Here is a 24,280-nt window from a genome sequence, read left to right on the forward strand (position 1 = left end):
AACTGTATTTGTTGCAGCTATTGAAAAGAAAATTCCACCCTCTATTTAAGTATGGTTTGTTCTACACCCCTCTACTAGGAGCTATCTGTCCTCACCTACTTCATCACTTGAGAACTTTTCATTTTTCAAGCTAACCACTTACGACAAGTTTATAGAGGTTAGCAATAATCAACTCTGTAACATTTATCATTACAATGGGGAAAAACTCCACTTTAGCCCTTGCAAATCTTTCACAAAGTATAGTGGTATAAATTGCCACCTTGGCACACTGTACAGGAAACCCAACACAAAATCTATTGCATAATTCATTATTTAAACAGGATCTACATTGGTAGCATGATGAACTTCTCTAGCTTCCATCTTCTGTCAAAATATAAATGATTTCAGTTTAGAGATTCAGTATTAAATTACAGTAATCTCGGTGTCACTAAATCCACTATTGGATGAATATTAACTGCCAATAAAAAGCAGCCAAAAAACTGGCCAGTGAAAGGTTTTGGATTTGCAGGGGAAAGTGTGTTAATTCCATTTTAGTGTGATACTAGTACATTTCTAACCTGTCTTTGTTATGGCATCTCAGTTGAAATAAAGAGGCAAAAATTATCTTCTGTTCAGCAGATTATACAATATTTGTCGTTATTAGCCATCCATCTTGAAGGCAACTACAGCATTCTTTTAATAACTTACTCCTAACATACAACACAATAGCTACTTACCACTAATCACCCTTGGTAATACCTACTGCATAGTCCCAGAACAGTTGCCAATGTTTTTCACATCCATTCTTTCAATGTTTTCTTATTCCTTTAACTTAGTAATTATTTTTGGTATTCTATTTCTTTTTTCTCCCCCACAACTGGACACTTTCTACTCTGCTGCTCAGATCCACTGGTAGTTTCAGATGGCCAAGTTACATGTACTCTCACACTTAATCCATACACAGTGAGCATAAAGTAATTTCAGGAGTCTACTCCAATTGTAATTTCAATTTTATTTGTCTGTACGGTATGTTTATACAGTACATATCACAAATAGAGAATTAAATATGAAAAGCCTATACAAACAAAAAGTGTATTTAATATCTAAAAAGTACGGATACTGCATTTGATTTGATACTTAGGTTTCAATACTTCTTAAATTAAAGGGACAAAGTCAGGTGAAATTTGGCCCCATGTGAAGTAAAAGCAAGTTTTTCAAAATCTAAGATCAACATAATAGGTCTCTCTCTCTCTCTCTCTCTCATTTAATTCCCATGAAAAAAGAATTAAGTGTTCCCCTATAATGTGTGCTACTCCAACAGTGCAGCACTGCCCTAGTGCATCCTGAAAGGTATCTACAAATTAGCTAATCTGTTTTCATTGTCCACCTTGAGAAAAATGCAAAAATAAAGTATCTAACTTACACAAAAATAAGTTTTAGTAAAAATTCTCAGTTTTAATGGTCTAATGCATGAAACAGAACAATAAATTAAAGTTATTCTTAGATCATGATAGCATCCCCTTAAGTTTTCAAGTAGATCACAAATCAACAAAGACTGTGGAAAGGGCATTTGTTTTCACAACATGATTTTTTTCAAGCTTAAACATTTTAACTAAACGTTTAAAATCAAACAGAACACTACAGTGTACACAGAGATGAACTGTTTCTGCAGATCTTATAATGTACAGACATTTGTTCCCCCCATACAATGACTCTACACTGAATATAAAACCCTGATCCTGCAAACATATGCACATACATCCCATTTAAATCAATGTGACTAAGTTGTGTGTAAAGTAAGGCATGTCCATATAAGTGTTTGCAGGAATTAACCAAACTGTAACAGTTAAGTGAAAAAGATTCGCTCTTTGTCTCTTTAAAAGTGTTTTGTTTTTAAAAAGGCCTACCAGGAGATGATGGCCTCCTACAATTAAAGAACACTCCCAGACATTAATTTTACATTCACTGACAGTCTGAGTACTTATCTACAGGAAATATTTAAGGTATTTTTGCTATTCAGACAATTCATGCATTAGTCAGTGATTCAGTTAAAATATAAATTCAGTTTATTGTCAATGAACAAAACTAGCCCAAACCTGCAACTCCTTCTTCAGGCAACCCCCCCCCCCACTCACTTCAGTGAGGGTATTATATGAGTGAAGACTGCATAATTGAGGGCAAGTCATATTTTAGTAGTTCTGATGTGTAAAAAAAATTTATATATCTTTTTTACAAAAATAGTGAGGTACATTATAAAGCCGGTTTATACTGCTGAATATGGTGAAACTTTGAAAAAAACATTACACATTGCATTCTATTTTGTAATATAATTAAAAATTCTGACTGTTGCAGTTTTGAATATTACTCATGCCTTCTTTCTGAAACATTAGGCATTCAGTTCACTGTGCCAGAAAATCTGGTTCTCTCTTCGCAGATTTATGGGGCTACTGTCTTTAGTCAGGGACAAAAAAAAAAAAACCATGTGGTTTTACCCTGAAAAATGACTTCATCAAAATAGCATTATGGGATTCCATATGTATTGTGTCTTACTGGTTTCTGTAAGAAGTTTGCTCAGTTTCTTGGGGGGAGGAAGGAGGGTGTTTTTTTTTTTTTCTTCTAATAAAGCTCCAGCCCTACAAACTCTTTCTGGGCTCCAACAATAAAGCTGGATACCTTCCAGCTGAAGCATTACCACCAGGACTACAGGTTCCGCATGTAAAGCTAGGTGACTAGTTACACCAGACTATGCCAACACCTTTGAATGTAAAGAAAATAGGTTTTCACAGGTGTAGTTCAGGGCTTTATTTAGTTGGAAGAACCTCTATTACTGGTTAGATCAATCAGGGAGGATGAGGCCCTGTTCTAGCAGTTGAGGTGTGAAAACCAAGGGAGGAGAAACTGGCGCAGTTGGTTTAGATAGAAAGAATCTGGCTTGTATGTCAGAATCTGCCATGAGTTTGCAGGCTTGGCAGTTAGACAAAACTTTTTTTTTTAACCTGCAAATTTGAGATGGAAATTATCAAAAGACCATGAATATGGAAGCCTCAAATGTCATTTTCACCTGAGTAAAACTGCAAGTTTGGGCTCAAGTTTGATAGTGGTCACTGAAGGGGGGGGGGGGGGGGGAATCATTGCTCACAGCTCTTGTTAAACTATACAGAAAACATCTGCATTAAAAAAGAAATATCATTAAGACAATGCATGTAATAATCAATTTTGAGGATAATATAAGTTACAAACAGTTTTGAAAATATTACAAGTAAATGTGTAGTTTGTTATGCACCAAAAACTAGTCTTCTTTCTGTGTCGTCTCAAATCGTTCCATTAAAGCCCTAAATACATTTCCTGGTATTTTCTGATGTCTGTCTATTAAAGACTGGATTGCAGCCTTTGCCTGTTAAGAGAAAAAGAAATTGCAAGAAAATTAACTAACTGTTCTTTTATATTACACTAGTGGAAATACAGCAATTCATAGAGTAGATTTTCATCCTACTAAAGATTCCAGAATCCAGGTCACAATACCTACTTTTAAATTAAAACCAGGGGAAATGTGCATAGGATCTTTTTCAAAGAAACCACTTACAATTTATTCCTTTACAGATGCCAATGATGCCTGATGTATCTACCTTTGATAAGTATAAATGGCAAAGCACCAGTAAAAAGTACATTCTCACTCCACCTAAGTGTCTAAACATGTAAAGTTTCCATAAAAATATAAAGAAATTAAGCTAATGATGTCTCAAAGCTATCATGATGGGAAAATACACCTATAGAACATTGCCTATCTGAAGCTTTCAGGAGATATCCGAACACTTTCGATTAATTGTTCCAGTTGTCATGGGAGATAGTCCAACAGGTTTTGAAGTCTGCGTTTAGGATTGGAGGAAATGCAGCCACTAAGTAAAAAGATTTCAAAGCCTGATATACAACTCCCTTAAATGATAAATCGAAAGCCTCCTTTTCCAAATCCCCCTAGCTTTGCAGCTCTACAGGACTAGTGCTTTAGGCAAACCATGGGGGGAGAAATATCTGAGCTTTAGTTAAATGGGGTTTAAGTAGTACAGTCAAACATTTATCAGCTATGTCATCTTTCAATAAATATGTTCAAAGAGAGCAAACCAGCTAATGAGACCAACCAATTTGATACTGACACAGTCAAAACTTTCATGAGATAGTGAAGGATCTCCTTTCAGAATGCTTATTTTATAAGTACATATTTAAAGAACTTCTGATTATTGACCTAAAATCGCCACTGCCTGCACCATTCATACCTACCAGTCCACCAAAGATCTGCGGGCCTCCTGTACTCTGCACTCACAAAGGCTAGTCATAATTATATGAACATAAAACAGTAGATGACCATAAAATAGAAATGATGACTGAACTAGTCATCTATGAACATACTAAATTTGAAAAGCTTGTGCATGTTGTGTGGGTGTAGGTCAGACACTTAAGACGACGAAGAACTAGAATGTGTAGCTGAGAGGTGGAGAGATCATTTTGCTTTAATGTGATTTTACTTCCTGTTAACATCCATTATTCTCAATAGCAGATCTGGTGGGTTTAACATTTCTTAGTAGTTTTCTTTTACATAAGCCAAGAAACAGAAGGACCTCCTTTGGGACAAATGTAAATGACTTTCATGAACAGGTAAGTACAGCTATTTTCATCGGGATAGAGTTCACACTAGAATTTAAGATTATTTGGGTCAGAATGACAGCTTAACACCATGCACTGTTTCAAGGGCCCAAGAACCTATTTCTGTGCCAGAACTTCCTTACTCCATTTCATATATTATAGCTATCAGCATAGGACAGAAGAGGGTTACAAGAATCAAACAATGAAGAAATCTATCATGAATTCTGACAACATAAGACAGGGATGTAACAACTATAGATGTGTTTTAGAGGGCCACATTGCGCTATGTAACACTTAACTCTAAGATAAAAATCACTAACTTGAAAACAAATACTTCCAGTATCTATATACAGTAAAAGCTGTTTTATCCAGCACTTCACCAACCAGAAAGCTCTATAAACCAGAATTTCTGACCTTCATTGAAAGTCCAGTTTATACCCCAGTTGGCACGTGGCCAGCAGTGTGTTGGGGGCATGTGAGGGGATGTGGAGCACAGGCTCTGGGAGGGAGTTTGAGTGTGAAGCACAGGAGGAGGCTCAGGGTGCCGGATTCGGGGGGTGCTCACCTCAGGCGGCTCCCCACAAGGGGCAACCTATCCCGGCTACTCCTAGGCGGAGGCGCAGCAGGTGGCTCTGTGCGCTGGCTCCGCAGCTCCCATTGGCCGGAAACTGCAGCGGTGGCACCTGTGGGTGGAGGCAGCACACAGCGCCGCCTGCCAAGACTCCACCTAGGAGCAGCCGGGACAGGTTGCCGCATGCGGGGAGCCGCCCGAATTGAGCGCCCCCAGGGTCCGGCACCCCCCACTCCCTCCCCTGCCCTAAGACCCCTCCCACACCCAAATTCTCTCCCAGAGCCCATGCTCCGCACCCCCTCCCTCGCCCCAACCCTCCACCCAAACTCCCTCCCTCTTAGTTAACCCACATTTTTCATTTACTGGCATCCTCCATTCCTCCAACATGCTGGATAAAACAGCTTTTACTGTAATAAGCTTCCAGGATTGTCAATCTCTCCTTATGTCACTCTGAAGCCTAGAGTTTCTGCTGAGTCAGTGTGAAGGGACAGAAACAGCTACAAGCATGGTAGATAGATCTCTTTGTTTAGAATATCACCAGTTTCAATCGTCACAGGGATTTTTAAATTCTTAGCCATTTTGACTTTATGAATTACACCCATGCCAAGAATCCTAGGCCACTAATATATCACCACCCTTACTCTGCAGGTAATCTGCATAGGCTGTATGAGGGAGACTGCATAAATAGTGGATCTCTTGGCCCAACAACCACAGTTCACTAGGTTCAATCATCACTGGGATTCACTATCTTTTACTTTCCAATTTGTGGAATTCTCATCTATCTATCTATCTATTTATTTAAACACTCATGGCTTCACGACAGCAGGGACTTTCAGCTACTAGTATTTTAAACACTTTCAGTATTGCAAGTAGGGAAAAAAAACCCAAACCTTACCTTTCCAGACAGTTCTGCAGCATTTATATTTGGATCATATGGAATAGGATCTCCAATGTATGTACGAAATTTGACTGGAAACTCTCCGTATATAGGAACGAGTGGTAATCGAAGACGTTCATAGATCAACCTAAATAATCCTGTTTTTCAGTTTAAAAAATATTAATTTGCATTTTGGGAGGCAGTAGATAAATTAACTTGTAAAGTAACCCAGGCCTCTGATCTCAGGTTCCCAAATGAACAACAGTATCTTTGAAGTGCTATTCCACCCTTCATCTTCACTTTGTAAAAATGGAAGAGTCACAGCCAAAACAAGAGTAACCTCAACCCTCTCCTATGATGCCTGGAAGGGAGCTTTTTAGAGTTCTCTTCTGCCAACAGCAGAAGGTAATCCAGTGACTGCCAGTGAAATGGCAAGGAGAGCTACTTGAGATAGATGGGAGTTAAGATTAGTAGATAGCCTCCTCAAAATCCTGTGGAGAGGGGTATGACTGGAGGGAAGAAAGGGTGCACACAGGACAGCAAACCCTCCCCTATCTAACAGGAGAAAAGGAAACAGGCACCCCTAGGAGACCCTCCTCAACTGATTCCTGTCAGGGAGGGATGTCAAATATCTATTTTTTAAAATCTCCAAAACAACCCCCTACCAAACTAAAATGCACATACACCTATCTCTTCCCCTTGGCCCCCAAAATATGAGAAGGAGAGAATGAACCACACATGATAGATGTAAATCACATTGCTTAACACGCTACTGAAAGATGCTCAGATACTAGCGTAATAAGGGCAATATAAGAACCTATAGAAGACTAGAATTTAGAATAGAACTAGCTACCTGAATTTCAGGGATTTGGGGTCTGGAGGGAAGGGAAAGGAATCCTTCAATCGGAAGAGGCCTGGGTGAGAAAGGAGAGTTGCACACACAAAAAACCTACTGCTCTGGTCCCCACCATGTTGTTGCCAGCACAGTGGAAGATCAAAGAGCCATCCTGCACCATAGAGTGTATATGGCATATTATGTATTGATTTTTAGGAGACAAAATCAGAGGCATCAGTCAGCATTAAGTGGCCTCCATCATATGCTTATTTATTTTACTATTTTTTTTTAAAGCACTTATCTCAAGGTCACCAGAGTGGAGTCATCTCAAAGCTGTGACAGTACTAAACCTATGACCTTAGACTAGAACTTAGTTTAACAGAGTGTAAAGAGATAAGAAAATCATCAGTTACTGGGTTATTAAGTTTTGTGTACAGAGCATATAAGACCTAAGAAAGTCCAAATGTAATGAAAGCAATGACTGGTAGATCTAAAAGGACAAAATACACCAATAATAAGTTAACTAAATTTCTCTAAGATATCTACTAATCCTACTGCAAATAGCAGGAAAGATATTAGATCGAAACAACCCCAATTCTTCCTAGAATAGAAACAAACTCCCAAGGCACTAGAGATTGTAGCACTTCTAGGGATGGAGCTTTTTGCAAAAGCCAAGTTTGGTCTTGTACCTTTAGAATTACAGAGGGTGGCACCACGGCTTAGCTAGCGCCTTTCTAGTGAAAAGGAGCTCCTGGGTTTCATTCCCAGTGATGCCTTCCTTAGCTAGCCTGTCTCCTATGCTGGTAGCTTAGCTACATGGTCTAAGGAACTGGATGGAGGCTCCGGTCTCTTTAGGGGTGTGGGTTTGAATCCCACCTCTACAACATGCCACTTTTACAGGAGGTCAGAATAGATGACTATAATGGTCCCTTCTGGCCTATGAATCTTGAATACTGCATCAATTAATGGTTGTATGTCTATTTTGTAGTGCATGGAGAACATGTGGCTACCTTGCACTTCTCCGTTTGTTGCCCGAGCTCTCTCTGTCCAGAATTCTGTCCCTGATCATGACTGGAAGCAATGTCAGGAGGAAAGATTGCTTTTTGCCTGTAGTACTGTGAAACAGGAGAAGGAGCGGCTGTGGTTGAGACAGAAGGTGCTACACAGACAGATGTGGCTACTGTAGTAATCCTCTGACCCATATGCAGGAGCCTAGAGGAGAGGTATGTCTAATGCAACCTACACTAGTGGCTCAGCAGAGACCCTGTCATCTAGCTGTCCTAGGAGCAAACTGTTTAGACTTCATGTGTGTGTTTTGGAACAACTGAAGGGGGAGGGGTAAGTGGAAAGAGAGAGGTGGGACACGTATTTATTTTCACACGTTTTCTGCCTGATTAGCAAACTAGATATGGATTAAAATTAAGTTGAACTGTTTAGATTTTTTTCCCACCTTTAAATAAATGTAGGCAGCATTAATTAGAGCTGGTCTACCTCCCAAACTCACAGTAGGCATAGCAGACATGTTAATGTAGGAGAAATGTATTATTCTAAAAACTTGTTCTTCTACATGCAAATTCAGCAGCAGGTTCCTTTATCAAGACCTTTCACTAAGCACACAATAATGTAGGCCATCATCTGATCCATGCTAGTGCCAATATTAAGATCTGACAATACAATTCCACCTTAGTTTATACCACTAAAGCATAGTGACTTCTCTTCCCCCCCCCTCCCCTCTGAGAAATGAGACCGTATGACAAATCTAAACACAGATTTTAAAGAGAGTATTTCTACTGAGGTAAGGAGATTGAACATATACAGAAAATTAAAAATAGAAAAATAGATATTTTATATCTTACTTATTCCTCCTAATGTCCTAATTCCTTCCCGAACATTTTGTGTGAACATAGGAATGATGGGCTATGAGAAAAAAGAAAGACAAGAATTTAATGCAAATATGTGGAAGACTGTTTTACATAGTGTTTATTTGAAAACAAATGTGTAACGTATTTGATAAATACATTTCGCAGACAGCTGATTTTTCAGTGAACAACACAATGTTCTACAAGCTATTTTACCATAGTACTGAAAGGTCCAAATTGGAAGATACCACCTACTAATGTAGAGTTGGTACAGTTAGTATATTTCAGTCGGTCAATCTTCTTAAAGTCACGTATAGCTTTAGAGCCCCCGCAGCACTTAGAACAGGATTCTGCAAGCATTTGCACATGTGTGACTTTACTCATTTGAGTAGCCTTCTGGACTTAAATAAGCAATTACATATGTGCAAGATTTGCAGGACTGGGACCATAGGGTGCTTGATTAATATACGTGTAGGCAATGTTACTGTCTCAGACCTAAATTAAATTGGGCAGAGCATCATGGCTAGGGATATAAGGAATCATTTGCTGGGGCAAACTATGGGGAGTTATGTTAACATTAACATATTCTGCTATCCATACATTGTTAATGATGCTGTAGAAATTGACATAAGGCTGTCAAATTTACAAAAGCTTTTGGAGGCCCTTATTGTTAAAGGTTATTTAATCTCAGATTGGTCTGTCATACATTCACATCATAAATACACATACGCACACCATTAGCTAGCATTTGTAGCCACATATGACTACTATACCACTTATCATTACACCAGCATTTAGTTACATGAGCATATTTCTCACGGAAGACAAAATATTTTATCTCACATTTCCTAAGAATTTGAACAAACATCTGTAACATCTTGTAGTACAGTTTAGTACTGTATGGAAGATGGAACTCATGGAAGTCATTTAGCTAAGTCACACTAATAATTTTGAGCCACAGAAGCACTCAGATTTTGGTTACTGGACTCTGACACTTAGAGATTAAACAAATGCTAGGATAATATATCACCAATAGGTTTTTTTTTTTAGCATTTTAAGAAAAGATACTCCAATACTACATACACTACTGTACTATTAAAAGTTTGTGACATGAGCTTGTGCAAAATGAAAGTTAGCTGAATTTCAATATCAGACAAAAAAGAAATTAAAAAATAATACAACTAAGCATACCTATCTCATAGAACTGGAAGGGACCCCAAAAGGTCATTGAGTCCCCTGCCTTCACTAGCAGGACCAAGTACTGATTTTTGCCCCAGATCCCTACATGGTCCCCTTAAGGACTGATCTCACAACCCTGGGTTTAGCAGGCCAATGCTCAAACCAGTGAGCTATTCCTCCCCATGCATTAAGAAACAGGAGAGGAGATAGAATGATATAATTTAGTTACAAACGTTAGGAAGAGACTATTTATGATACATCTATAACAAATATTTGCTTTACTGTGCTGATAAAAATAGCATTAGTCCCAGAGAAAGACCTAAAAATCTAACCTTCTTTGCTTCTGTTCTGTGATCCTCCACACACACTCACCACTTTTGCATCAATGGCCACCTGAGCAAAGCCCGTACGATTACCCCATACAAGAACATAGGTTTCATCACTAAAGAGTGCTTCTCTAACTCCACCTGGCGAGATAGCCACCAAGTGGCCATTCTTCAGAGCTTTAACACATTCTTCCTTTGGTCCATGCATAACACCAAACACATCAAGTAAAAGTTTAAAACCTGCAAGATGTAAAAAATAAGTTATCAACACAGAACATTTAAGATGTGTTACATAGCTATTGATTTCACACATTCTCAAAACAAAATATATTGGTCAAGATTTTCAAAACAGTAGTGATTTGGGGTACCCAATCTGAGATACTTCTAAAAGGGTCTGGTTTTCAGAAGATATAGAGCACCCATTTTCTGAAAGTCAGCCACTTTAGAAGCATTCCAAATGGGGCACCCCCAAAAAAATCACTATGAGGTTTTGAAAATCCTGGCCAATAAAATCTAAACTTTAAAGCAGGCCTGCACAACTCGTAAAGCGGCCAGGGCCATATTATTCCAAAGAAAACAGCTGAGGGCCAAACCCCCCAGCCCTGCCGAACCACCATCCCCCAGCACCGCCTGCCCCCTGGAAACAAACCCTCCTTCCCCAGCGCTGCCCCACCGAACGGCGGTATTGAACCTTGGTAATATGTTATAGCGGGCCCCTAAGGTAGCAAAATTAAGGTAAAAGAAAAATGTCTTTTTGCTAGAAGTAGAATAAGATCTTCCCCCAACGATGTAATCAATTGCCCTGTTGAATGAATGAGGTGTGAATGAGGAAGGCCTGGAAGGCAGGCACCTCCAGACAGCTGAAACCCTTGGAGAGGGGATGGGAGCCAGACCAGATCAGTAGAACGGGTCAGCCATTGACTCCTCACTCACCTCCTCAGCCCCCCACCTCCCCGACTCGCCTACTGACCCCCCACCATTGCCCGCCTGGTCGCCTCCTCAGTCTCCCACCCCCCCAGCTCGCCTCCTAACCCCCCACCACTGCCCGCCCGCCTCTTCAGCCCCCCTCCCTCACCCACCACTTCCCTACTCACCCCCCGCGGGCCGCACAGTGAGCCCACATGGGCCGCATGTGGCCCCCGGGCTGCATGTTGTGCAGGCCTGCTTTAAAGGATTGTTTTTAATGGCTCTGTACATCACACCTAATCAAATTAGGTGCTACCTCATAATCAGTAGTAACAACTTCAATCATAACAAAAAAAATCAAACCAACAAAAACACACAGTGATGCCTTTGGCCAGGTTAATCAACTAGGCAGGAGGAGTAGGCGCAGTCGACAGGGGCACCGCGGCAGTTGACTCGCCACCGTGAGGATGGCCAGGTAAGTCGAACTAAGATACTTCGACTTCAGCTACGCAAATAGCGTAGCTGAAGTTGCGTATCTTAGTTCGAACTCCCCCCTAGTGTAGACCAGCCCTTAGTTAACCTCCTGACTGAGATGAATGAGGCACCTCTCAGAGCTATTATTCCAGCCTCTTTGCAGATTTACATACCTCTCTCTTCACTGATTACACTCAATTCATATTTTTGAGGGTTTCCCCTACCCAACCATAACAACTAGCAACTTACTGTTTTTTTAAAAGAAAGCTGAGACCAGTCCACATAAGAAGTGTTTACTGGTATGGGAATGCCAGTATACTATACTGACAGCGCTCCTGTGGGCACAGCTATACTAGCAAAGCTGTGATTTATACTTGTACAGTAATTTCACAGAATAGGGGAGGGGCAGTACAGGGTGGTTTAAGGTACAGTGATAAGAATGCAGCTTATTCTTCTTAACTGACATAGCAAGATACTCCTAGTGCAGACCTGACCTAAGCAAACTGAGTTATGAGTATAAGAAAAACACTATTTTTAGGCCATCTGATTTTATTTTTTAAATTCATTTCTTAAAAGACTAAAACAAAGGAACAACAAGAGGAGGGCAGGGATTAAGAATTTTATTTTAAATTTACGTTCTTCTCCAAAACTTTGAAGTTAATGATATCTTCTACAAGCTAAAAAATAGAACATATTTTTAACTGATATGATTTAACATGCACAATTTTCTGCTTTTTCAGAGCACATTTTGCAAAGCTGCTGTAATTAGGGTTGAGGTTAGCCAGAGCAATATCATGGCTGGCGATATGGAATATTTGTCTAATTTTTTTTTTTTTTTTAAGAAGAAATTTTTCCTTCGGCCCCAGGCTTATCCTAATTTTGAAGTTAAAACTTGGGCAATAGATTTTCCTGGGTTAGATGGAAAAAAAAATAAGACTAATTCTCTCCCCCTTCCCATGTAATAATATCAAGCACAGTCTAACTTTCAAAGTTCAAACGTTTTACATAGATAGCCTTTGCTAAGGAGCACTGTGTTCTGAGTTCATAAAAAGGACTCTTTCAAAATGTAGTTTGAAGCAGTGAAAAAATAATGTAACTCCACAAACGTGAACTCATACAGAAAGATTCTCAGCAGGAATTCAATAAGACTATGCCAATTTCTACTAGATGAGGATCTGGCCCATAATATATGTATACGTGCAGCACACACATGAACACCAAATTGTCCACTTTCCTACAACTGTTAAGAGGCACACATCAACCAAGATGGACTCCACTCAGTTGCCTAAGACTTTAAAAACAAACAAACAAAAAAAACCCAATTGCAAGTCTTAAAATTACGTGAAAAAAGCTATGTTTATGAAAAATTAATGTACAAGTAAAATGAGAGGAAATGGAAGAGGCGAGGTTCCTACAGTACCATGAACTCAGCTATACTGCACATGTTGTTTCCATTTATTTTTATAAAATGTGTAGTTTAATGTATTTGTTAAATCTAATCCATTCAATATACTGGATGGGCAGGATGGCTGACTTAAGGTTCTTTTATGTTAACTGAACAATTCTAAGGTCTGGTCTACACGGGGGCGGGAATCAATCTAAGTTACGCAACTTCAGCTACGTGAATGACATAGCTGAAGTTGACATACTTAGATCTACTCACCGCAAGGTCTTCACTGCAGTGAGTCAACTGCTGATGCTCCCCCATCGACTCCACCTGCGCCTCTCGCCCCGGTGGAGTACCGGAGTCGATGGGAGAGCGCTCGGCCGCCCATTTATTGCGTCTAGACTAGACGTGATAAATTGACCCCCGCTGGATCGATCGCTGCCCGTCATGGGTACAAGCCCTAACACTGCATGGCAGTTCTTTCCATTTAATAACCAAAAATCTAAGTTCTTCAGAAGAGAACACACTCTCATCCATTTAAATAATATGCACAAATATTCTGAAATCTATGCACCTTAAACTATACTGAACTTTTTATTCAAACATTTATTCAATAGGACATCTCTGAACGAAAAGTTGGGAGGAAGGAAGAAGGGACATCTTATAGAAAATTCCACCATTTCCTCAAGGACAAGACAAAAGATGGCATCTGGGGGAATTTGTTCCTCATCAGCATTTAGGTAAATTTTAGGTTACTTTAATATAAAAAGTTAGTTTAATGAATTATCACAGGCTTCCATATTTACCCTCTTTAACTTTCTCTATACTAGTGCTCAGGAGGACCTTAACGTTTAGAGTTCATATACATTTATTTAAACCAATGTATCCCTACCTCAACCACCTCTAAGTCCCTCTGCCAAAGAGGCTCGATCCTACTTGTAGTTGTATTCTTGAGCTGAAGCCCAGTTACATTATGCATTCTTTTCAGGGAGAGGATATTAAAGACATTTTATTGCCTCTGGCAACTTGAGGGGCATCCCCCCAGCTACTGAATGTCACTTCATACCCTTCCGCCCCAGTCAGTCACCCAAATCACTGACTGCATTACTAAATGGGAGGAGGCATGGAAACTGGTGCTGTTGGTTAATCAAAATGGCTGCTTAGTGCTGTGATCTACTTTGCTTTCAGACTCAATGGGACAGATGAGGTAGCAATGGTCACCAAACAATCCTATCCAATCCATACAATGGTATTTATAAACTGGGACAATGCTGGCCTTGGGCTACTACAGACCAAAGGAAGTCTTGTCCAACATAGACTGCTGACAGATACGGTCTGACTACTTGTGCTAATTACTGTGTGTCAGTAATATTATGGTATTATATATATCCCTAAAAAAAGGGTGTCTACAATTAAATGTTCCAAGCTCACTATATGCAATGAAAGACCCTTACCTGGTAATTTAAAGACAAAGTGATCAGCTACCGTATAGCACATTCTGTTCTTCAGTATAAGGAGTTTAGCCAAGAAGTAGAAATAGTCTATAGGAGTTGCGCCATGGTAAAAAACAACAAGCCCAGGTCCTTCTGGTAGTTTTTCCAGACCATGAACCTCATAACCTGTTAGAAGTATAAGGTACAAATGGTGTCGATGTTTTATACCACTCATACTCCAATATAACAACATCTTTGAGAAAAGTTAACACATTATAGAGCACAATGAACACAAGAGCTGCTGCATGGCAGTTCAATACTTGGTGACTTCGAAGACGACAAAAGCTGATTTCACAGCAATTAACTATTTTCTCTGAAAGAAGAATTTCACTAAACACAAAGTTTACAATAATACAAAAGCTACCTTACTATCTTGAACTACTGTATCATTTTAACGTATGTTTTCCCCCAAGACATCTACAGTATTGCTGAAGTATTAATAATTAAGACTTAATTAATAATTAATTAAGAACTTAATAATTCATATCACTTATGTAACTGTGATTATTTAAAAATAATTAAAACAAGGAACAGATGAGGGGAAGGATTGGTAGGTAAACCACAGTTTGAAACAGTGACAAATCAGTGATTGAGAACAACTATTTTATGTAAATGGGGACAGGAAAAAGTTTTGACTAGACAATGTGCCCTTCAGTTTTTTTCATTTGCAGGCACTTTGTATAAAAAACACAAACAAAATCTCTTCTTAGGAAAAAATGTATCGGCAGAACTAATGTGATAGTGGTGGCAGAGGAAAGTACTAAAAGCAATTTTGGGACTTGTGCAGAGGTTTGAAACATTTATTTAAATGTTTTCTTGAAATGTGTCACACACACACACACACACACACACACACTATTTTGCCTTTCTTTTATTGGGTAGCCATTTCTAATGGTATTTTTCTGCCCAGTCATGTTAAATGTGTAAAATGTTCAGCTGTAGTTTAGTTACATGCTCTCCTTTTATTTTTCTTGCTGCTTTTTTTGCTTTTCCATGCCTCCCACTCTCTTTGATTGTATCTATACTCTTGCCTCATCTCTTGATTAGCTTTTCCTTTCAAAATTTGAGGAGCTGTAACACCACAGTAAAGAAATGATGATCTGGTTTCCTGGCACGCTGATCTTGTCTATTTGATGAAACGCTCTCAAAGCTAGAAAGAGGAAATGAGGTCACTTATCAAAGACTATACTCGTCTAACTCCTTTATTCTACATACAAGTTTTAACTGTAAAAAGAGAAATCCTGTCTGCTGCCAGTCCCAATCCTAAAACTCATACAAATGCTAAGACAATAATGTTAGCAGTATTAGGCTAATGTCATATACAAATAACTATTACTTTCATGGTATTAGACGACTTCTCAGATGAACAGAGAAACAGTAGTTGTGCATCTTACTTAAATGGAAAGAAAATTCTTTGTACAGTTGCATTTTGAAATAACTAAAGGTGTGCATAGGGGAGAGAGATGTCAGAAAGGCCAGAGAGGATGAGTTTACTTCAGACAGTAGATGAGGGCCTGGAGAGAGTTTTAGCTGCGCAGACAGAATTGTGAAACCTTAGATATGGTATGAGGAAGAAACAGCAAGTGTCTCGCAGAATGATAATTTTCTTTACAAAAAAAGCAATTAAATATATATGCACATCCTTTTTCTGCTCTTTGATATAGCTGATGGTTTTGGTCCAATATGCTTTAATGGATTTAAAGTTGCATTTTTGGCTCTGTAATGCCTTAGAAACTCACTTTCCTTTGACTGAATGGCAGAGAACAAGTGCAGATGATTTTCAGGAAGGACTTTGTTCTTAATGTAAATTGCTCTTCAAACATCCTTTTTTTGCTTTGGCTGGATCTAGACAAGGTGGTTATGAAAAAGGCTCAGAAATAGGTGATTTTCTTATGTATAAAGAGCAGATCATTTCTTAGAATTTCTTTATATTTATAGTAGGAGTAGTAAAGGGGCCATGGATTGAGACCATAGTTTTGACATTCTCCTAGCAGAATTGATAGATGTCAAAAATACTTCGTTAATGGAAAAAACCAGGTGACGTATGACTTCTGAATGGTTAGGGCTCCAAGGTCAAGTTAAGGTAATGGGTGGGAAAAGTGAATTAGACTGAAGTTAAGTGCTGATTTTGAGAATCTCTTGACATGAGGCTTAGAAGAGACATGACATGTTCTGTCTAAATAAATTGTACTAACAAATGCTGAGTTGTTAACTTTCAGGGCAATGGCAGTTAGCCTCAATGATAATACAAAGAGAAGGAATTGTAAGCAGCATTTAATTTTGATCCAATATGCTTATTTGATCATCAGTGCTGGGATTTTATACATCATGTACTCCTGAGGACATTCTGCACCAAAATATTAAAAATTCTGCGCACAACATTTTAAAATTCTGCAAGTTTTATTTGTCAATAAATAAATGCAGAGGCTCCAGCATGGCATTGGGGTGCTCAGGCCACTGGCTGCACAAAGATGGGAGATCCTGCAGCCCCCGCAACCCTCCACCCCTGGGACACAAACTCAGCGATGAGACTGCCCCTGACCCTGACACAGCACAAGGCCTGAGCCAGAAACACCCTGACATGCCAAACCTGCGGGAAAAAACGCAGAAATTGGGTTTGTTTTTGGCTTAATTGGCTTGTGAGTTGTTTGTTGGCTAATTTTTGGCTTGTAGCTTGTTTTTTTTTAAAATGGCTCCAGCAAGCAGGGGGAAGGGTGGGGGTGCACAATGGGCCCCCCACAGTCCCAGACTGTACGATGGGGGGGGGAATCTAGTCACATAGGGTGTTGGGGTTCTTAGGAATTGGCTTGTTTTGGCCCTGTACCGCTCACTAGGCAGGCACCAGGCTCACCAGCAGCTGTCCCTGGTCACGCTTGTGTGTTCAAGTGGTACACACGGCCCTGGACAGGAGACACACACTGCTGCATGGAAACGCTCGGTACCATGGCTCTCCTTGTCTCCAGCAGTGCTGTTTTAGAAGAGGTGGTCTGGTCACTACTGCAGCTCATCACACAGTACTGACACTCTGAGCCTGTGCCCCTCAGGTCTTTAGGCGCAGTGCCAGTACCTGCAGAACCAAATGCCTCATGGGTACTGCACCGCAGCTCCGCTGGTACCAAAGTGGCTGACTTTGCGGGGGATCTCTTTTTCCCAGTCAACTGTTTGGTCTGGGGACTTGTAGTCCTCTTTTTTGTGCTTTTGTGAGAGGAATCTGTAGATTTCCTCTTTGGTGCTACCAGAGTTTGATGTCCCATGGATGTTGATGGGATTGTTGCTCTGGGGGAGTCCCAGGACCAGGAGTCGGAGGCTGGTCTCAGAGAGCTCTCTATCATCAGAAGTCCGAGTGTTAATTCACAGCTCTTTCTGGTACCTTCTGTCAAAAATTGAAGTCGAGGACATTTCTGATACATGGGATTCTCCTAAGTCGCGAATGGCATCGCTGACCAGAATCGCCTCTCTGTAGGCGAGACAGCGTTTAAACCTGGGAGAGCCAGGAATGCCCCTTCTTGGGTTCTTTCCCCACAAGGGGAGAAGATAAAAATCAAAAAGTACAGAGAGATAACTGTTTTTGAAGCCGGAACAAACAAAAACAAAAGTTTGTTTTTTTAGTATATATTTTAAAAGGAGAAGGGAGCAGTAAACATCTAAACAACAAAAACTCTAGGAGCTACTCTATAAACTAAAACAAGGTTGAGAACCAATCATCTAACAGACTCTGCTCATACTTCATCTCAGGCCAAGGGTGGCTGAGAAGGAACTGAGGGTGGTTCACCCACGCAGCGCTAGATAGCCTCAAGGTCAGGCATGAGACAGAGAAAGCACATGTGTAGGCCAAATGGACACTGCTACCTAAAATCTCCGATATGAGGCGCATGGACATGGATGCACCTAGAGTGGAGCACCCACCGGGACGCTACTCAAAGAACTAATCATTGCAAAAAACAAGGAAAAAACCCCCACCCTCAGTTACAGGTTTGAGCATCTGCATCCTGAGCTAGGCATAGCGTGACCAGACAGCAAGTGTGAAAAATCAGGACGGGGGTGGGGGGGGGGGTAATAGGAGCCTATATAAGAAAAAGACCCAAAAATCGGGACTGTCCCTATAAAATCAGGACATCTGGTCAGAGGCGGCTCTAGGCATTTTGCCGCCCCAAGCACGGCAGGCAGGCTGCCTTCGGCGGCTTGCCTACGGGAGGTCCCCGGTCCCACGAATTCGGCGGCAGCCTGCGGGAGGTCCGCCAAAGCCGCGGGACCAGCGGACCCTCCGCAGGCATGCCGCCGAAGGCAGCCTGCCTGCCACCCTCACGGCGACCGGCAGAGCGCCCCCCGTGGCTTGCCACCCCAAGCACGCGCTTGGCGTGCTGGTGCCTGGAGCCGCCCCTGCATCTGGTCACCCTAGTTAGGCACCACCTGGGCCAAGAGCTATTATTCAAATTCAGAGAGTGCCTGTTTATTACATACAATATTAGAGACACTTACTAGTCTGATGTCCGTTTTAGATTTAATAGGGCAGGGGAGGGAATGATATCTCCATTGGCACAAATGCTTTCTGTTTTCTCAAAGACAAATACAGCTGTTTAAACTGCTGCAGGTTGGTATGGGTCAGTTACAGCAAAGGCTGTCTGAGGCTGCAGAAAGATTATCTGTAGTGATTGAAGTAACAGTTTTCTTTTGTTTGAGTGCTCACTGAAGTTTTTAGTTCCCCTCCTCACCTGGAAGGAAATCACTAATCCATTTTCACATTCTCTATAGAATATAAGGCCTGTCTGTCAGCAGGGACCTCATCTAACATAAGCTGTAAGGAAAGCTGAGCATGGCAGAAAGGGAAGAACGGTAGAGAAGCTGCTAGGCTCTTTGCTGAAATAGCAATCTTAACTGAAGAGGACACAGAGGACAGCAAACTGAAGAGGACACAGAGTTACACCCAAATATGGATGGAAAACTGTCTGGCCTAATCAATGCAACCAGGGTATGGTACTGCCTTGCAGCAGGGTGGGGGCGAGGCAGGAGTCAATCCCTCCTCCAAACATGGTTTAAGGGTGGGGGAGTTGGAGACAGTCAAGCAGAGCAAACTGAGGTGCTGCTTAGGCTCTTAATTTTATCCTCTGTCTTGTCAATCATTAGAGACACAAGGTGGCCCGAAGAAGAGCTCTGTGTAAGCTCAAAAGCTTGTCACTCTCACCAACAGAAGTTGGTCCAATAAAAGATATTACCTCACCCACCTTCCGTCTCTAATATCCTCGGACCGACATGGCTACAACACAGCACATTGTCAATCATGAGCACACGTTTATTTTCTGAGCAAATAAGAGTTACATGAAATTTTCAAACAAATACGAAAAAGAAGGCTGATAGGCCTAAGTCATTAAACTACAGTGACAATAATTTCAGCACTTACAAAACAATCAGATCTTGCTTACCGTGCCATATTCTTGCATGTCCATCCCATAAAGTTGCCACCATTTGCCTTGCACCATCCCAGATATCATTGGAATAAGCCTCTTTTAGTTCATTCTTCCTCTTATAAACATAAAGAAAAATAATGGAAATGTAGAGGAGGAGGAGGATAAGTCCAGGAAGTATAAAAACTATTATGAGTGGAGTAAACACCCATAAAAGGTAGGCCACATAATTCAGATAGTCCTCAAGGTACTCCACACCAGTCCATTCTTCCAATATGTAAATCAGGCAGCATAAGTAGCTCATAGGTACCTGCCCTGAAGTACAGGATTCATTTCTATGTATCATCTCCTATTTAAAAGAGAACAAAACAAGTCAAACTGTCTCCAGGTCATGGAAGCTTCTTAATCTAGGGCAGGAATAAAAAGTGTTATCTTATCAGACAAAATAAAAACTTGTACAAATTTCATTTAAATGATATTCATAATATCCTCCAATTGTCCTCATGGAAAGCAGAATGGCTATATTATTAGGATGATGGCCATGTACAATTTCATGTAACACAGCACAAAAGAATTAATAAAACAAATGAAAGCTAAGCATTGAAATTTGCTGGCATAACATTGCACACAGTGTGGACAGAGGTTGTAACAAAACTGACACAGTGGCAAGAATTTAAGAAGGGACACTCATTTTCAGTTATTTAAAATAGATTTTTTTTAAAAAAAATCCACAATTTATGTAGTATGTTAATTTTGTTTTAATTCCTTTTTTTGAAGAGAAGTTTATTTCCCTGTTAACGTTTGTAAAGGGTCTTTTCAACAAGAAAACTAAACTATTTGACTATTCAGCAGAAACAATTAAACTGACTGTACACAAAGTGCAGTAAAATGAAAAAAAAAAGAAATGTCTTAATTTCTTTCAAACTACCCAAATGCTTACACTGAAGCTCACAAGTAACCCACTAACCACAGTTGCAGCAGTATGCCACAGGACTGAAAAGTGTCTCTCAAATAGGTAGGTGCCAAGTCATTTAGGAATCACTAAGTCCACCTGGAAACCTACAGATAGCCAATACCAAGTCACAAAGAAGAGTGTGCGAGAAACTTCACCCAACAACTGAGCTCTGCTTTTTGTACTAACTTCAGACTCCCAGTTGATTTATGGCATAGCCCCATGTAGAATGCACTGCACACTATAACCCTGATGTTACAAAAGCAGGAATAATGGTAACACTGTGCATGCATCAGAAAGAACTGGTTGCAACCTCATAGCCAAATACAGATGGAAATTAAAAGCCATCCTTGTCAGAGCATCTATAGTTACACAGAACTGGAGATCCAACAGTAACCCCAGTCTGCCAAGTTGAGTAACAAATGGCAGATACACATCCTAAATTAAAAGGGGAAATATTTTAATATCTTTCAGTTGCTTCACTCATCCTACACCATTGCTTTAATGTTAACTGGACAGAGACTCAGCTGGCAATCCATCATCTATTCTACACCACATGAAAGGTTTCAAAAATCGGTTAAAGACAAGCAAGGTCATATGAAACTGAGGCAGAGAGGATGAGACAATATTGTTAGCATACTTAAGACACTGCAACTCATGTCTGCATACAAATCTTCCTACCAGCCCCATATAAACTATAAACGAAATGGGGGGGCCATGATGGAACCCTGTGGAAACACAGGAGAATCCTGGGGCAGAAGAGCATTTGCCCAAAACTAGCCACTGGGATCTCTCCAAGAAATAGGAACAAATGCCTGGACCTACAAAGATACTTTGCTGTTGCAACACTCAGCATTGTAAAACCTAACTTTTTGCTCCTAGAAAACAAAAAAGTCACGGAAACAGCGAGATCCACAAAACCTCAGTTAAGTGCCTTTGCTCCCTATACAATGAATGGGGAAAGATAGGCACCTTAGAATGCAATATACAAAACCCAGCATGCTAGGCAGGGAGCTGCCTAAGGTAGCCATTGGGAAATGCCAGTGAGTGCAGTGTGTCCTAAGCCGCCGCCCCTCTCACAGAGATATGCACCTATATCTGATCTACAGGGAGGTGCCTATCTGTTTGTGATCCATGAACTGGAGGAAGATAGACCAGGCCCAGTGCACCTAATAGATGTGCTCAGAGACTGCCTAACTCCACAAAAACCCCCCACCTAGGGAGATGTGGAACCACCTCAATTAAAGCAGCAAAGAATCCTGTGGCATCTTATAGACTAACATACGTTTTGCAGCATGAGCTTTCGTGGGTGAACACCCACTTCACTCATGGTATTGCATCCGACGAAGTGGGTATTCACCCACGAAAGCTCATGCTGCAAAACGTCTGTTAGTCTATAAGGTGCCACAGGATTCTTTGCTGCTTTTACAGAACCAGACTAACACGGCTACCCCTCTGATACTTGACACCTCAATTAAATCTTTTAGCCCAGTGATTAGGGTACTCACCTGGGATGTAAGAGCCACTGGTTCAATTCTTGCCTCCCAACCCGAGGAGAAGGGATTTGACAAGGGATCTGATACGTTTCAGGTGAGAGCTCTACCTGCTGAGCTCTAGAATGATTCTCATTCTCTCTGGCCTAATATTGAATTAAAGAGTGCAACTTCAATAGGAGAGATTGAGGGAGACACACATCAGAATATCCCACAGTCCAGTGTTTAGAGCACTCATCTGACAGGCGGCAGCTCTCTCAAATCCCCTCTCAATAGGCAGAAGAGGGGAATTGAACAGGTAGTCTCCCACATCCCAGGTGTGTACCCTAAACACTAGGCTAGAGATTGTAAGGGAGGTCCTCCGCCTCTCCAATCGTCCCGCTGATGTGTGTGGAGTCAGGTGACCTCTGAGCATGCCTACTGGATCAGACCCAGCACATGAGTTAGGTACAGGAACATCTATCTTCCCCGGGCTCATGGACTACTTGGGGGAATAGGCAAGAGACAAGTGCCTACGCACCTACCATGAGATCGCAGTGGACATGTTCAGAGGCAAGGAACTTTTATCACGAAAACTTCAGCAATGAGTGAGTTTACAGCACTACCTGGGGACTTTTCAGAGAGCGTAAACAAGAGTTTAATTCACTTTGCATTCACAACATTGGTTCTCTCACTACTAAGTGTGGCAAGGCACCTTCCCGGTCTCACCAGCCTCAGCTGCTTTTAGCCTTGGCAAGACAGGTTTGGGTAAAATAGTCCCTCTTGGTGGCACAGGGAAAGTTCATTCCTTCTCTCCACCAGTCGTCTTAGCTTGTTTTTCTCCCTTATAGGAGGGAATGCAGCCTCCCCTCCTGGTGAGGCTCTCTGTTTTGCTGTTCCTAACCTACTGGCAGCAGGACTCCTTCTCTGTCTCCTTCCTCCCTTCTCCCAACAGAGGGTTTAAAAAGGTCTCAGGCAGCCCTTAGGTGGATCCTAATTGACCACAGGTAACTCCCTCTCAGCTGATCCTAACTGATTATCTGGTAACCCCTTCTCAGCTGAACCTGATTGACCTGTAGTTACCCCTCCTCAGTTGATAGGGAGGAGGGCCTTTTAACCCTCTGAGGCCTTGGCTACACTTGCAAATTTGCAGCGCTGCAGCAGGGTGTGAAAACACACCCTCTCCAGCGCTGCAAATTGCGGCGCTGCAAAGCGCCAGTGTGGTCAAAGCCCCAGCGCTGGGAGCGTGGCTCCCAGGGCTGTACGTTATTCCCCACAGGGAGGTGGAGTACGGACGGCGCTTTGACTACACTTAGCGCTTCAAACCGCTGCCGTAGCCAAAGCCTGAGATTGTTTTCTACCTCCCTCCCCACCACACCCTCCACCTTGCAGCTGTCTGTCCTGAGTTTATCACATAAGCAATTGTCATTCTCTTGCTACTGAGCAGGACCAAGACTCCATTCATACTCTTCAGTGCATCTGCTTCAAAATAATATAGTGAGTATTAGCAGGACACTACCAGGTACTGCAAATTCTAATTTAGGCTAAATACTTTCTGAGCCTGGAGTTAGATATTATAACATCATCAACTACTTATGAAGAAATCTCATTAAGAACCGTTTTTAAGTGTATTCTTACTGCTTAGAAAATTTAAAGTTAAGAGCAATTCTTCTGGGCACGTCTCTCTCACACACACGCACCTGATTTTCCTCAATCTTTCCAAAAAAATCCTATCATAGTAGAGACATGACAACTTTCAGGCAGATTGATTAAGTTAACAGGGTTTCAGGGGTGGAGTAGTAACAACAACAAAAAAGGAGCCACCATGAAAAAAAAAAAAAAAAAGATTTCATCTTTAGCTATGATATTGCTACCATGTCTCCACCAAAGAGACTTAAAAAAAAGAAAATACAACAAACTTCATGTTACC

At 41.0% G+C, this 24,280-nt stretch overlaps 1 protein-coding gene across 10 annotated transcripts in view; it reads right to left on the minus strand.

Annotated features, from left to right (window-relative positions):
• Positions 1-971: 971 nt before the first annotated feature.
• Positions 972-24,280, minus strand: part of LOC120398774 (transmembrane protein 68-like) — a 34,216-nt gene continuing 10,907 nt past the window's right edge. Inside the window, exons 2-8 of one of the 10 annotated variants that reach the window (XM_039526390.1) lie at positions 20,237-20,275; positions 19,945-20,044; positions 14,486-14,650; positions 10,311-10,504; positions 8,757-8,817; positions 6,084-6,223; positions 972-3,373 (exon numbers count right to left, since the gene is read on the minus strand). In XM_039526390.1, coding sequence (XP_039382324.1) covers positions 3,269-3,373; positions 6,084-6,223; positions 8,757-8,817; positions 10,311-10,504; positions 14,486-14,650; positions 19,945-20,044; positions 20,237-20,272 — 801 coding nt within the window. In that variant the 5' untranslated portion in view covers positions 20,273-20,275 and the 3' untranslated portion in view covers positions 972-3,268. Of the gene's footprint in view, positions 3,374-6,083; positions 6,224-6,918; positions 6,980-7,118; positions 8,016-8,756; positions 8,818-10,270; positions 10,505-14,485; positions 14,651-19,944; positions 20,276-24,280 lie in introns of those variants that run through there. The other 9 variants (XR_005594696.1, XM_039526394.1, XM_039526386.1 and 6 more) reach the window with 9 other exon arrangements.

This window comes from Mauremys reevesii, linkage group 2 (genome assembly GCF_016161935.1).
Source record: "Mauremys reevesii isolate NIE-2019 linkage group 2, ASM1616193v1, whole genome shotgun sequence".
Classification (NCBI taxonomy): domain Eukaryota; kingdom Metazoa; phylum Chordata; order Testudines; family Geoemydidae; genus Mauremys; species Mauremys reevesii.